The sequence below is a fragment of the Amphibalanus amphitrite genome, unplaced genomic scaffold (assembly GCF_019059575.1).
Source record: "Amphibalanus amphitrite isolate SeventyFive unplaced genomic scaffold, NRLGWU_Aamphi_draft 001158F_arrow, whole genome shotgun sequence".
NCBI lineage: Eukaryota > Metazoa > Arthropoda > Thecostraca > Balanomorpha > Balanidae > Amphibalanus > Amphibalanus amphitrite.
This window is the reverse complement of record NW_024882652.1, coordinates 184926-197615: the sequence shown is the minus strand read 5'-3', so window position 1 is coordinate 197615 and position 12690 is coordinate 184926. Positions and strand designations below refer to the sequence as shown.

Genomic DNA, 12690 nt, shown 5'->3' with positions numbered 1-12690 from the left:
AATGTGCCTTCACCCAGCAAGCGCTGCAATTGCTGCTGATGTTACTATAGAAAGACGTCAAAGACGCTAATTGGACGTTAAGTGCAAAGCGCCGAGCAGCGACCACTCTTATCTAGATAGGTACCTATTCAAATTCATGTAGTCTGATACACAGTTGAAAGATCGTATAAACCCCCCGCTCGATATCCTGTTTCGTTGTATGTAAGTATGTAGTCCTACAAGGCTTTGCCGCAGAAACTGAGCTGAAAAGTTAGGTAGGCAGCACCCAACACACGAGATAACAGCTTCAGGGAGTTCACCGTTCACCAGTCGGGCGTATGGATGTTATGTTATGTTTACAAATTCACCGCATACCGTGCATGCAGACAAGCTAGCTGATCAGCGATAGCGTTCTAAATTCGGAGCCAAACGGGCGCTGTCGTGAGCCATGCGAGGGGCTGCATTGGAAAACTGGTAGTGTCTAGTAGCCGGAATGTGGCGCGTAACATTACAAGCGTAAGGGCTCATAAACGTAAGAAAATAGACGCAGTTTAAAAGCGGACAACCCGTTGAGAAGCATACCCAACATCAAGGATCTGCCGAGCGTAAACAGCGTAAACTTGCTGTTCCGAAAAGAAAGCATTGGATAAGTACCGTTTTTGTGAGGGGTTGTCACTCAAGACATAAGCGTATGCCAGGCGGATGCCACCTTCCTCCGGATGGACTTCATGCAGCGACCGGTGACGTCATATAACGACGTCACAGTCTCCGAGGGGCGAAAGCGTGGACCGTGCAGGGGAGGAAGGGGGGGGGGGGAGAGCGTGACCTCCGGCGTCCCTTCGAACGGGGCCAAACTCGGATCATCCAGTCAGGGTGGCAACCAAGACGGCTCAAAATAGCAACACGGCTTCTCAAAATACGATCGATACTAGCGATCAGCCGGTAAAAAATACAGAGCTATCTGACAAAAAGGATCATTCATGTCACAGAGCACAACACAAAGCACCAACGACCCCACAAGCAGATTCAAAAGGAACACGTCCAATTGTAAGACTCTGAAGATGATCCACGTTCCATGTGGATTGCAAACATGACGCATTTTGTTTGAACTTGAAGTAAACTTGCATCATTCAGCGTTGCAATCGGATGAAGTCTCTGATATGACATATTGGAGTGTTCCTTTCAAATCAAAATACAGATCACTCATATCCCATGCAACATATCAAGCCCAAGCCATCACAGACAACTGCTAGTCACATTTCCATACACTTTTTGGGAGGGGAGTGATAATTGTAATGACGTCACTAATCAGTCCTCTACTGGTGTAAAGCATAAATTAATCCCAGATTTCCGGAAAACTAAGCTTAGTAACTTGCATGGTGTGTCAAAAGTGGAAATAGCCGGTGCGCCGTCTGGCAACCCGGCAGCCCGCCGCCATAGGAAAATTCATGCTTTTTGTCGCTTTTTCGCTCCCTATGAGTCACTTGATCTAATTAGAGCTTAACTAGGAACGAGGCGGGTCACTTGGACGTATTCGGGAGCCGAATACGGTGTTTTGGAGCCAATACCTGGGAAACCCTACCCGCCCAATGCGAGTTTTTAAGAGTCTGCATGCCCAAATTAACGTTGAGCGCGGCCGTTTTCGGTCGGTTTTCCCCGACCTTGTGGGCGAAATCGCCTTATTTATTCAACCAGGGTGGGCTAATTCGCTTAACTAGGAATGAGGCGTTGAAGAGAATTGTTCAAGGAATAGAGCTGTGCAAAAATATTTTTTGTATTGTTAAAACTGTATCCGCCCTCGAACGATAAATATTGCTGACCCATCAGAAACACATCACCTGGAATGCGTTTGGACTTGGCTGGATCTAATATTAGCGAGTATCTGCTAATGCAGTTTCTTGGCTTACATAGTACGCACACAAGCATACATACTTCCTGCACTTGGTTATTCCTCACTTGAATGCAAATTTTGCTATAATAACTATTCCAAGCAGTTAACAGGTTTTAGTGCAGTGCCAATTCGGAACCGTTCAGCGCCACCAGTCTACCAGGCGGCGCGTAACGGTTGCCGCCGGCCGCCGCGCCGCCGCTCTGGCAGGGTGTTTGACTTCATATCTCTGTTGCTAGAAAAGTTGCGGACCGATTTACTTGATTCTTGCATGAAAAGATCCGCCATTCAATTCTTAGTAGATAACGAAAATTTGACGTCAATTGCACGATCCGCTGCCCATATTGTGGTACTGCCATCTATTGACAAGGCTGGCGAACTAAAGCCGGGCGGCTATTTCCACTTTTGACACACCATGATGCATCATAAAACTAATTAAATATTTACTGCTGAACATGGGGAAATGAGCAGCAGTCGCAAAACAAGTAGCCTGCAAAGTGCAGCGGCCGGCACCAAATGACCTTCTTCCGGGAAACAGCAGCAACAAAACTCATGTCAGGAGCATAACAGTAAACGTGGCTTGCGACTTATCACGGCAAAAAAAGACAACAGCATTCAAGGTAAATGGACAAAATAACCTCGCAACACCAAAAGCAACAAAGCAACGTTCGCTTTTATCGAAGCTACTAATATAACAAAATTTAGTTCTAGATGCAACTCGAATGCCCTCATATCCAATCCATTCAGTTGTCACGCCGATGTAACTTTCCAATCACACGCCTGAGCCGCCGCCCTCCAGTGCAGAAGGCCTACCTCTCCACTGGCCACCGCCTCTCCGGGTATGAAGAGCTCCGGGTAGACGGTGTCGAGGAACCAGCGGAACGACTTGCAGCCCAGCCGGTCCCTGATGGCCTTCCGGGACGTGACGTCGCCGTAGTTACCCTGCCGTCAGAGATAGATGGACGCCGTCGGAATGCGTTACGTTGAAGGACAGAGAAGGGGACGGATTCAATGAATGCACCGGGACAAGCGAGAAGATTGAGTATGGAACGGCAATAAACTCATCAAAAGCCATGAAAGTTAGAATCGCATCAAAACCGTTTTCGAACTAAACCTCACATCGGTAGTTCGTTGTGAGACTGAAATCAAACCAAATGTTCGTTGATCAGATACATAAAAAGATGCTTTCAATGTCAGTTAAATCCTTTAGAAACACGTTCTGGTTACCCATACAGCACACCTTTATCACACTTCCACCACAACAAGGAAGCCACTCATGGATGCAATTTTGTAGGTATATAAAAGCTCACCGATGCATTCACCTCACCATGCACTCACCGTATCGTAACCTATCCGCTGGTAGTAGTACTTTTTGTAGTCGTCCATCCAGACCTCGGCCAGCCGCACGCTGTTCCGGCGCAGCACGTTCACCCCGGAGCGCCACTTGTACGGCGAGCGCTTCCTGAAGATGTGACCCACGTGGCTACAGGGAACGATCTCCAGCCGGCCGCCGCACATCCACGTCTGTCGGAGGAGGCATGGGTTAGGTGGAGGTCAGAGAAGGGTTAGATGGGGTCAGACAGGGGGATGAGGTCAGACAGGAGTAAGATGAGGTCAGATGGGGGCCAGAGAAGGGTTACATGGGGTCAGACAGGGGTCAGATGAGGTCAGATAGGGGTTAGATGGGATCAGATGGGGTCAGACGGGTCTGACAGGAGAGAGACGGGTCAAACAGGGTTATGGTCAGTCAATAATCAGGTATACCTGTCAACTTAGAAAAGAAGTCGCCGTTGAGGCAACGTGTTACGTATCCACGTATCCATCATATTACTTGCGCAATTATCTTCCCCAAATGGAGCTTCATTTCGCGTGCACCATTTTTTTTTTCATCACGTAATAATCGTTACTCCACATGCATTATACCACAGGTGGCTGCCAAATCTGCTATAGTAACACTGCCTTTCCCATGCTGATGTGTAATCCCACTTATCCAACACATGACCAGACCATCGCAGTGGCCATTGCAGCCCGTCTCTATCCTGTAGCTACAGCACAGCACACTCAACTACCACGTACCACACGTCATTACACCGCCATAAGTCACCCGAGTGCCACCTCTCCACCCACACATGGGTAAGTGCCGCTCATTCGCCGCATCAATCAAAGCAGTCAGCCCGCGACAATGGTCATACAGGTCCATAAAGGAGCCACCCAATGACCGTAATTGGGCCATGACAAGACGATGCGGTAAGTGTAATTATTGTTCATGTCCGCTTCACTAAATCAAAGAGCAAATCACTAGGTACCTATTTACTACACCATGCCACGTACCGGCTAAAATGCACTTTTGAGTAAAGCAAGCAGGCAGCAGGTGCATCCCATAAAGCCTCTGCAGCATTGACTGCAGCAGCAGCCCTGTTTCCCTCCCCTCATCAACCGTAACACCTTCTCAGCCAAAGCTGCGGCTCAGGCGGCACAGCATTGCCCAATGATGCTGATCAAGCCAAACACGGGCGGTATAAGCTGGAACTCAGCGGGGCCAGTGCTGAACAGGCGCCCCGTGGACACTTTGTTAACGGAATGGAGTGGAGAGGGAGTGGGAGAGTAAGAGGGACCTGGGGCCGTACAAGCAAGAGTAAACAAGTAAGCAACAAGTAAAAGAGAAAGTAAAAAGAGTGGGAAGGACAAATTTTATCTGCTCTCTATGAGGCTGGGTGAAAATGTGATGCGCCGTTTAGAGTTGAACGTGAAATTATCATAAATACATATTACGATCGAGTAAAATAGAGAGTGTTCCGACGTCGAGTCTTTGTGTTTTGAGTCCTATTGGGCCTGCTCGGGTGCAGAAGTCCACCCTCTGCAGAGGCACCAACTGGACGTACTATATTTCACAGCACTGCGGTTGGAGTATAGCATATTGATGGCTATTGGGCTAAGTATGACACTAAGTATGATACAGGGGAACCTGTATCAATACAGGAAAGCCATAAGCACCTGGGAGTTATTTTTTCAACAGATTTACGCTTCCATAAGCATATCAATGATGTAATTTGTAAAATTAATAAGTCACTTGGTCCACTCTATGCCGTAGCTGACTATCTTCCGCGAAACACTCTGAACTTGATTTACAAAATTTATTTGCGACCTATATTCGATTATTGCGATGTGGTGTATGACTCGAATATTACTGTGACTGACGCTATGCGACTAGAGCGAGTGCAGCTCAAAATCGCCAGACTTGTGACATGTGCTCATAGAAGGTCGCCGACGAACGACCTGCTGCGCGACGTTGGGTGGGAAACGTTGAAAACAAGACGTACAGTACACAAACTCTCAGAATTCTACAAGATTAACAGCGAACACATCGCCACGCCACAATTTCTCAATCACATCGCACTCTCCACACGCAACCAGGACACACGAAGAGTGTTGCGAAACGCAGACAACATCACAACACATCACTGCCGCCTGTCATCATTCCGGAATTCCTTTTTCCCTGACTCCATATCCAAATGGAATTCGCTCAGTGCTGAGACACAAAATCAGCCTAACCTTAAGTCCTTTGGGAAGGCAGTCACCAAACACTACGGTGTTCAAAAACCTCCTCATTACTATTTTCTTGGTACCAAATTGGGTAATAAGTTACATACAAGGCTGAGACTAAAAACATCCGAACTCAATGCTCACCTCTTCAGGATTGGACTGACACAGTCTCCTCAGTGCAGATGTGGCTATAAAAATGAGGGGTCAAGGCATTTCATCTTGTTTTGCCAAATATTCGCCACCTCCAGAATTAAACTTATTCAAAACGTAGTCACAGTGTTTCCTGAGTTTATAAATATGACCGATTCTACGAAAGTAGACGTACTTTTAACAGGCTCATTTCTAACGGAAAGCCAACAGGCAGCTGTCGCTGCCTCCTTCCAGTCTTTCTTAATAGAAACAGGGCGACTCTAATCAGCGATTGCTCGGTTTTGGCGGGGCGGCATCTCGCGGGCTCCCTGGCGGCGGCCGCTGGAACTGCGCTTTTTGTCGGGTAGGGTCGTGCGGGGCGGCGCTGTTGTCGGCGGTGGCTTGGTTCGGCTGACCGGGAGAGGTGCCTAGACATAGCCCAGACATTTGGGCTGTGCACCAATCCCAGGACGTTCGTCATGCCTATATATGTTGCACATATGTGAAATACAGATGAGATGAGATGACCAGGCTTCGGTAGAAACGTCAAACCATATTAATTATAAAGAGAATTCAAGACGGTCTGCAAAATAAACCTACCTATCCGAGAAAGTAAAAAGAACATCAATTTCGCTTGCCGTCTAAAACGCAAATTGCCTGTCACTGAAGTTTTGTAAACCTTTCGACTGCAAGCTGACTGTTTTAGCTTATCTATTTCTGATTTCACTCGTATCACCCATCGCTAAAAGTCGCCCGGATCCAAGCTCACACCGGTGACCAGCACACCCGAATATCCCTTCGAATCCATCCCTCACCTAACTCTTCGCACTCGAGCCAACCTGTGCTCACACTGAAGCCAACCGTCTCACCCATACTCGCACTCGAGCCCACTTTCTCACCTAACTCCTCGCACTCGAGCCCACCGTCTCACCTACACTCTTCTCGCAGGTTCTCACCTTGAAGCTCAGCTCGAGATTCTCGCCTCCCCAGATGTCAAAGCCCTCGTCATAGGTGCCCAGCGTCTCGAACCACTTCCTATCGATGGCAAACAGACCTCCAGCCATGGTCGGGGACGCCACCGGCTCAGAGGGGTGAGAGTGCAGCCGCTTCTCTCGGTCAGGGATGGCGTGCCAGTTAAACTGCAACAGACGGAGATGGGCGGCTGGTCAGTCAATCGGTGATAGGTGCCGCTGATCCCATTTCAGTAACATACGTTTACTCTTAGAGCCCGTTTAAAGAAGTTCATCCTAAGAGCAGCATTCATTTAAACAGCGCGCTTGGTCTTGTTTTCCCTTCCACGGAGGCGATTTTATCCTAGACTGCGTGTCTAGCGGTACTCAAACAAGGCGACATCATGTTTGTTCCGAGCCAACAAAATCAAAGCGAACGGACGGGAAGTCATAACATTACAAAATGCGACCTGGAAACAACAAACCAGGCAGCAAATAAAGAATGCTGGATTGACGCTCAAATATACTCCACCGGCGTTACAACATACATCGAAGCTCTAAAAAGCGATATACATATACAAATGGACACGAAAAATCGTTGGTTTACTACACAACTTAAGCTTTGAATATCGGTCACAAAGCATTAAAAATGTTAAGTGCAAACAGCAAATGTCCATGATTCCTTCTCAGCAGCCGACAATTAGCATCAATGCCGCTCGCTTTGTGGTACCTACGTACTATTGAGCGCAGAATCCGCGCTCATACCGGGACCGGGGCTGGGCCACGGCGGGGCAGGCCTGGTGTGTCAGAGAGTGTACCGATTAGTGTGATGCGGCACAGTATCCTTTGAGGGTCACGGAATGACATGACCTGGCTGTTTCTGTTCCGAGTGGGGCGGAAAGCCGGGGAAGGAGAGCCGCAGTATGCGACCGCAGCCCGCGTGGAGTGTGTGCGGCTAGACGTCAACGTGAGCGTGATGGCACACCTCAGTGATCTTGACAAGGGCAGGCTCATCTTGCTTTTCGATCAAGGTCACTCTGTCAAGCAGGCGGCAGAGATTCTCGGTGTAGCTCTAACTACTGCCAGACGGTGGAAACACCGTTATGAGCAGGAAGGGGAAAGGGGTTTGAAAGCGCGCTATGATAAGTGTGGAAGAAAACGGAAGACGACGGAGGAGGAAGACAGGCGCATGGTGGAGGTTCGTACTTTTCTTTTATTATTTGTTGTTGTCTCTGCATTTCTAGGTCAAGACGAGCGTGTAGTATCAGATGACTAATCGGGCCAGCATAATGATAATATCGCCATAATGACTAATCGGGCCAGCATATAATGATAATATGTCGATTAAACAGCATGTCTAATTGATTAAACGTGTCAAACTATTTAATGAGGTTAGTGCTTGTACGAGGAACATGTTTATAAATAGTAGAAAATGTAAAAACATGACCTTTTTTCCTCGATAATTACCAAAACTAATGCTGTACAAATATATACTTTACTTGACAGAATGTAATATTTATTTCGACCACAGGTCTTTTTCAAACATTTTCAAATTAGAAAAGTGTCAAACTATTTACTTCAAGATAGGATTGATAATAATAGCGAGTATTTTTTCGGATCTCGCTTAAAGGGACCCTCCCATGGCGGCTGCGGCGGCGCGACTGGCGCCGGTCGATAAGTTCTGTCACTTTTTGTTTTGCTTCCAATGTGCATAATGATCTAATTGCCAAGTGTTTGTATCGGCAGGCTTCCTAAATTCGTAACTACATCGATAAGAGTCTCAGCAGTTAGAATACGCGCTCCTGTGTTTGTTGTTGCCCTCATAATTAGTGCTGTTATGTTAATATATGAATGTCTTTTGCAGACAAATAGTACGTCCTCATTGTTGGTGGCTCCCGGCTGGCGTCTGGTGGCGCGGCTCTGCTGGCGCCGGCGGCCGGGCTGGCTACGGCGCGGGCGCCTTCTACACGTCGGACTCGGCCGCGGCTCGGCCCGGCCGCCGGCGGCTGCGGTGGCGCCGCCTTGCGTCGGTCGGTGAGTCCTGCCGGAGCCTCCACCGCGAGACTTCACTAGTACTTTCGCTAAACGTGATCTTAGTGTTCAATAGTTTGTCTTATCGTTGCATACGTTAACAAACACACCTGAATGGTTTGGTAACGATATCATTAGGTTAAGTGAAAAGGCGATCGCCGCCCGGCGTTCCGCCGGTCGCCCAGTCCGGTGTTGCGCTGTTAATTGCTCGTTTTGGTCGTTGGCTCATGGTTATCTGGGGTGGGGAGGGTGGGGGCTCCCAGACGCACACACGTACACGCCCACACGCACGCGCACGCGGACGCACACGCACACGCACACACCTACACACACGCACACACCTACACACTCACACGATCGTCGGCGTGCGTGCCCACAAGAGCGATTGCATCTTCTAATAAAATAGTATGGCTGACCTAAAAATCATTTCGATGAATTGTAGGGGACTAGCGCAACAACAAAAGCGGAGAGACGTCGTTAACTATTTACGAAACAGCTCGGCTGACATTATATTTTTACAAGAAACGCATATGACTGAATATAGAACCCAGTATTTCAATACGCTGTGGGCTGGTAACGCCTACCATTCTTGTAAGGCCGGGAACAGTAGAGGTACAGCGATACTGATGAAACATACCCTAGCATTCGACCTGATTTCAGAACATTGTAGTGAGAATGGTAACCTTGTGGCGGTTGTAGTTAAATTAAATAACAACATTCTGACGTTAGTTAATGTCTATGGCCCCAACGATGATACTCCATCTTTCTACAAACATATAGATACTCTCCTCCAAGAATTACCGCAAGAAAATATAATAATTGGCGGTGATTTCAACCTCGTAATGGACCGAGAACAAGATTCAAACTATGTAAGTGAAACAAACGTTCATGCAAAAAAAGAACTTGTACATATTACAACGAAATACGGCCTAGTAGACAGCTGGAGGCATATGCATCCACAAGACCGAGCGTATACGTGGACGAGACGCTGCCCAATCAAATATGGAAGGCTAGACATGTTTTTTGTAAGTGAGCATTTACTAAGCCATATCAGTGAAACAAACATACTTGCAGGATACAGGACAGATCACTCTCAAATTTCACTGACTTTAAAAGCGATGAACTACAAACGGGGACCTGGCCTGTGGAAATTCAATGAATCATTGTTACATGACGATAAGTACTCAACTCTGATGAAGTCCTACATAGTGAATGTAATAGAACAATACGCTGTTCCTGTTTACTCTAAAGCATTTCTTTCCGATCCAACGAACTTCAAAGACATACATTTTGTTGTCAATATCAGCCTATTTTATGAAACCTTGCTAATGCTTATTAGAGGAGAAACTGTCAAATATTCGAAACAAAAGGCTAGGGAATCCCGGGCAGAGGAGAATGCTGCTATTAGCGAAATTTCGAGTTTGCAGGAAATTTTTACGCAGACAGGTGCAAACGCAGATTTGCAGAATTTGCTAAATGCTCAAGAAAGACTGGAAAAAATAAGGGAGCCCAAAATTAAGGGTGCAATTACGAGGTCACGAGTAAGGTATCATGAAGAAGGAGAAAGATGCTCTAACTTTTTTCTATCTCTTGAAAAAAGAAACGCTATACGAAAATCCATTCAATCATTAACAGTTAACGGCCAATCCATTACAAGAAAAGAAGAAATCCTTTCAGAATTCACAAATCACCTAAACAGTAGGTATAATGATTTTATCGAACCTTCCGACGCTTCGGAATACATTGAACAAAATGTAACAAACAAATTAAGCGAATCACAAAAGAGAAAATTAGATGAACCTTTAACTTTTGCTGAACTTTGTACTGCTTTAAAAAATATGAAGAAAGGAAAGTCTCCGGGTTCCAATGGATTCACGGCTGATTTTTTCAGGCATTTCTGGGACTACATTGGTATATTTTTATTTAGAACTCTAGAAGAAAGTATCCGGAACGGTACACTACCACTAAGTCACCGTGAAAGTGTAATCACTTTTATTCCGAAAGCGGGCAAACCATTAAACTCAGTAAGACACTGGAGACCAATTTCACTTTTAAATGTCGATTTTAAAATAATCTCGTCTGCAATCACTAACCGATTAAAAAGCGTCATGCAAGATATAATTTCACCTACACAATCGGCATATATAAAAGGACGATTTATAGGAGAAAATACGAGACTAGTTTATGATGTAATAGAAGAGCTAAAAACGCGAAATCGAACGGGGATGATTCTTGCAGCAGATTTCGAGGCAGCCTTCGAATCCGTTTCATGGACATTTTTATCAAAAGCTTTAGATGCGTACAATTTTGGTTCATACTATCAATTCCTTATCAATCTAATTTATCTAGATCACAGTAACTATGCTAGGATTCAAATGGATGGATATCTCGGGGAAAAAATTTATATGAAGCGAGGTATAAGACAGGGAGATCCTGCTTCTGGTTATTTATTCAACTTGGCAGTCGAGCCACTGGCAAATCAAATTACAAAGTCACATTTAATAAAGGGTATTGCAATGTCCTGCAACAACGAAATAAGACTTTCCCAGTACGCTGACGATCTCATCCTTTTTCTTGACGGCCAGCCGCAGTCCGTTAGCGGTGCTATACAGGAAATACAAAAATTTACCTCGGCATCAGGCCTTAAAATGAATACGGACAAAACAAAATGCTTACCATTAGGAAAGAGTGACAACCTAGAATTATCCAATTCTCACAATTTAGAATATGTTAAAGAACTGAAGATTCTAGGGATTAACTTTAATGGGAACAATATAAATGTAGAGACCGATAACATTAACAACAAGATTTCTTCAATTGAGAAAGAAATATTGCAATGGAATAGAAGGCACCTTACCTTAATAGGCAAAATAACTGTAATAAAAGCCCTTCTACTATCCAAACTTGTGCACATATTTATAGCACTACCAAATCCACCTAAATCGGTTGTTGAAAGAATTCAAAGCATGTTCTTCAAATTCATTTGGAACAATAAAAACGATCGTATTAAAAGAACGAAGCTGATACAACGGCAAGATTTTGACGGGCTGAATATGACATTCCTATTTGGGTTTATAAAAAGCATGAAAATTTCTTGGATAGAAAGGCTGTACAAATGTGACCATGCATGGTATCTCATAGCCAAACAAAACATCCCCTTTCTCGAAGACCTTCGAACCCTCGGTCCAAGCAAGCTAAAGTCCGTGAGTAACGGAATACACAATAAATTTTGGAAAGACGCCATCGAAGCCTGGGCAGATTTCCTCGAGTTATATCAACCTAGCAGTGAACAAATAGTAACGGAAACACTGTGGTTCACAAATGTATCCAGATTCAGTAAAAGCAGAATAACAAGTTGGGATAAAAAAGGAATCCGATTTATAGCTGACCTGATCAATAACAAAACAGGCAAGTTGTATTCACTTGATGAGCTAAGGAGTAGATATAATGTAAATATGACCTTCTTATGTTACACAGCTCTCATACGAAGCCTACCAGCCATAGTAAAAAATACAAATTACAAATCACAGATTGTATACCCACTGATACCATACAAAATAAGTTTGATGAATGGAAGCCAAAAAATTTCGAGATTAGCATACAGAGAGTTTCAATCGTCATTGCGCTCCGCCAACGAAAAGACGAATGCAAACTTAGAATATAAGTGGAACCGCGACATTAATCACTTTCGCTTGGGCACTGTTAAAGACATATGCTTGGTAACGAAGAACACATACTTACAAGCATTTCATTTTCGTGTAATATCTAGAATAATACCAACAAAATATTTTTTACATAAAATCGAAAAATCTGAAAATAACAGATGTACGTTCTGTTCTACCTCGGTCGAAACATTGTTCCACCTTTTCTGGGGGTGCGAACATGTACAACGGTTCATTACGGAATTGAAAAATATACTTGTAAGAGCATTCAACACAACTTACAACATCACAAAGGCAACATGGTTCTTTCCAAACATAAGTGATTGTACGCAAGCTGAAATACTAATAACTAGCATTGCCAAACTGACCATATATAAAACCCAGCTTAAAAATGCACAACTGTCGGTAGCACACTTCATAAATATAATAAGGTTAGAAGTAGAAACAGAACGAAACGCAGCAAAAGCGAACAACACTCTTGACAAGTTCAAAGCAAAATGGAGCGACC

At 45.0% G+C, this 12690-nt stretch overlaps 1 protein-coding gene across 4 annotated transcripts in view; it reads right to left on the bottom strand.

The window, feature by feature from the left end:
- LOC122370670 (putative polypeptide N-acetylgalactosaminyltransferase 9) overlaps positions 1-12690 on the bottom strand; it is a 129469-nt gene that overhangs the window by 3720 nt on the left and 113059 nt on the right. For 2 of the 4 annotated variants that reach the window (XM_043346476.1, XM_043346477.1), the window contains exons 6-8: positions 6496-6678; positions 3206-3391; positions 2681-2809 (exon numbers count right to left, since the gene is read on the bottom strand). In XM_043346476.1, the coding sequence (XP_043202411.1) occupies positions 2681-2809; positions 3206-3391; positions 6496-6678 (498 nt within the window). The remainder of the gene's footprint in view (positions 1-2680; positions 2810-3205; positions 3392-6495; positions 6679-12690) is intronic. The other 2 variants (XM_043346479.1, XM_043346478.1) reach the window with 1 other exon arrangement.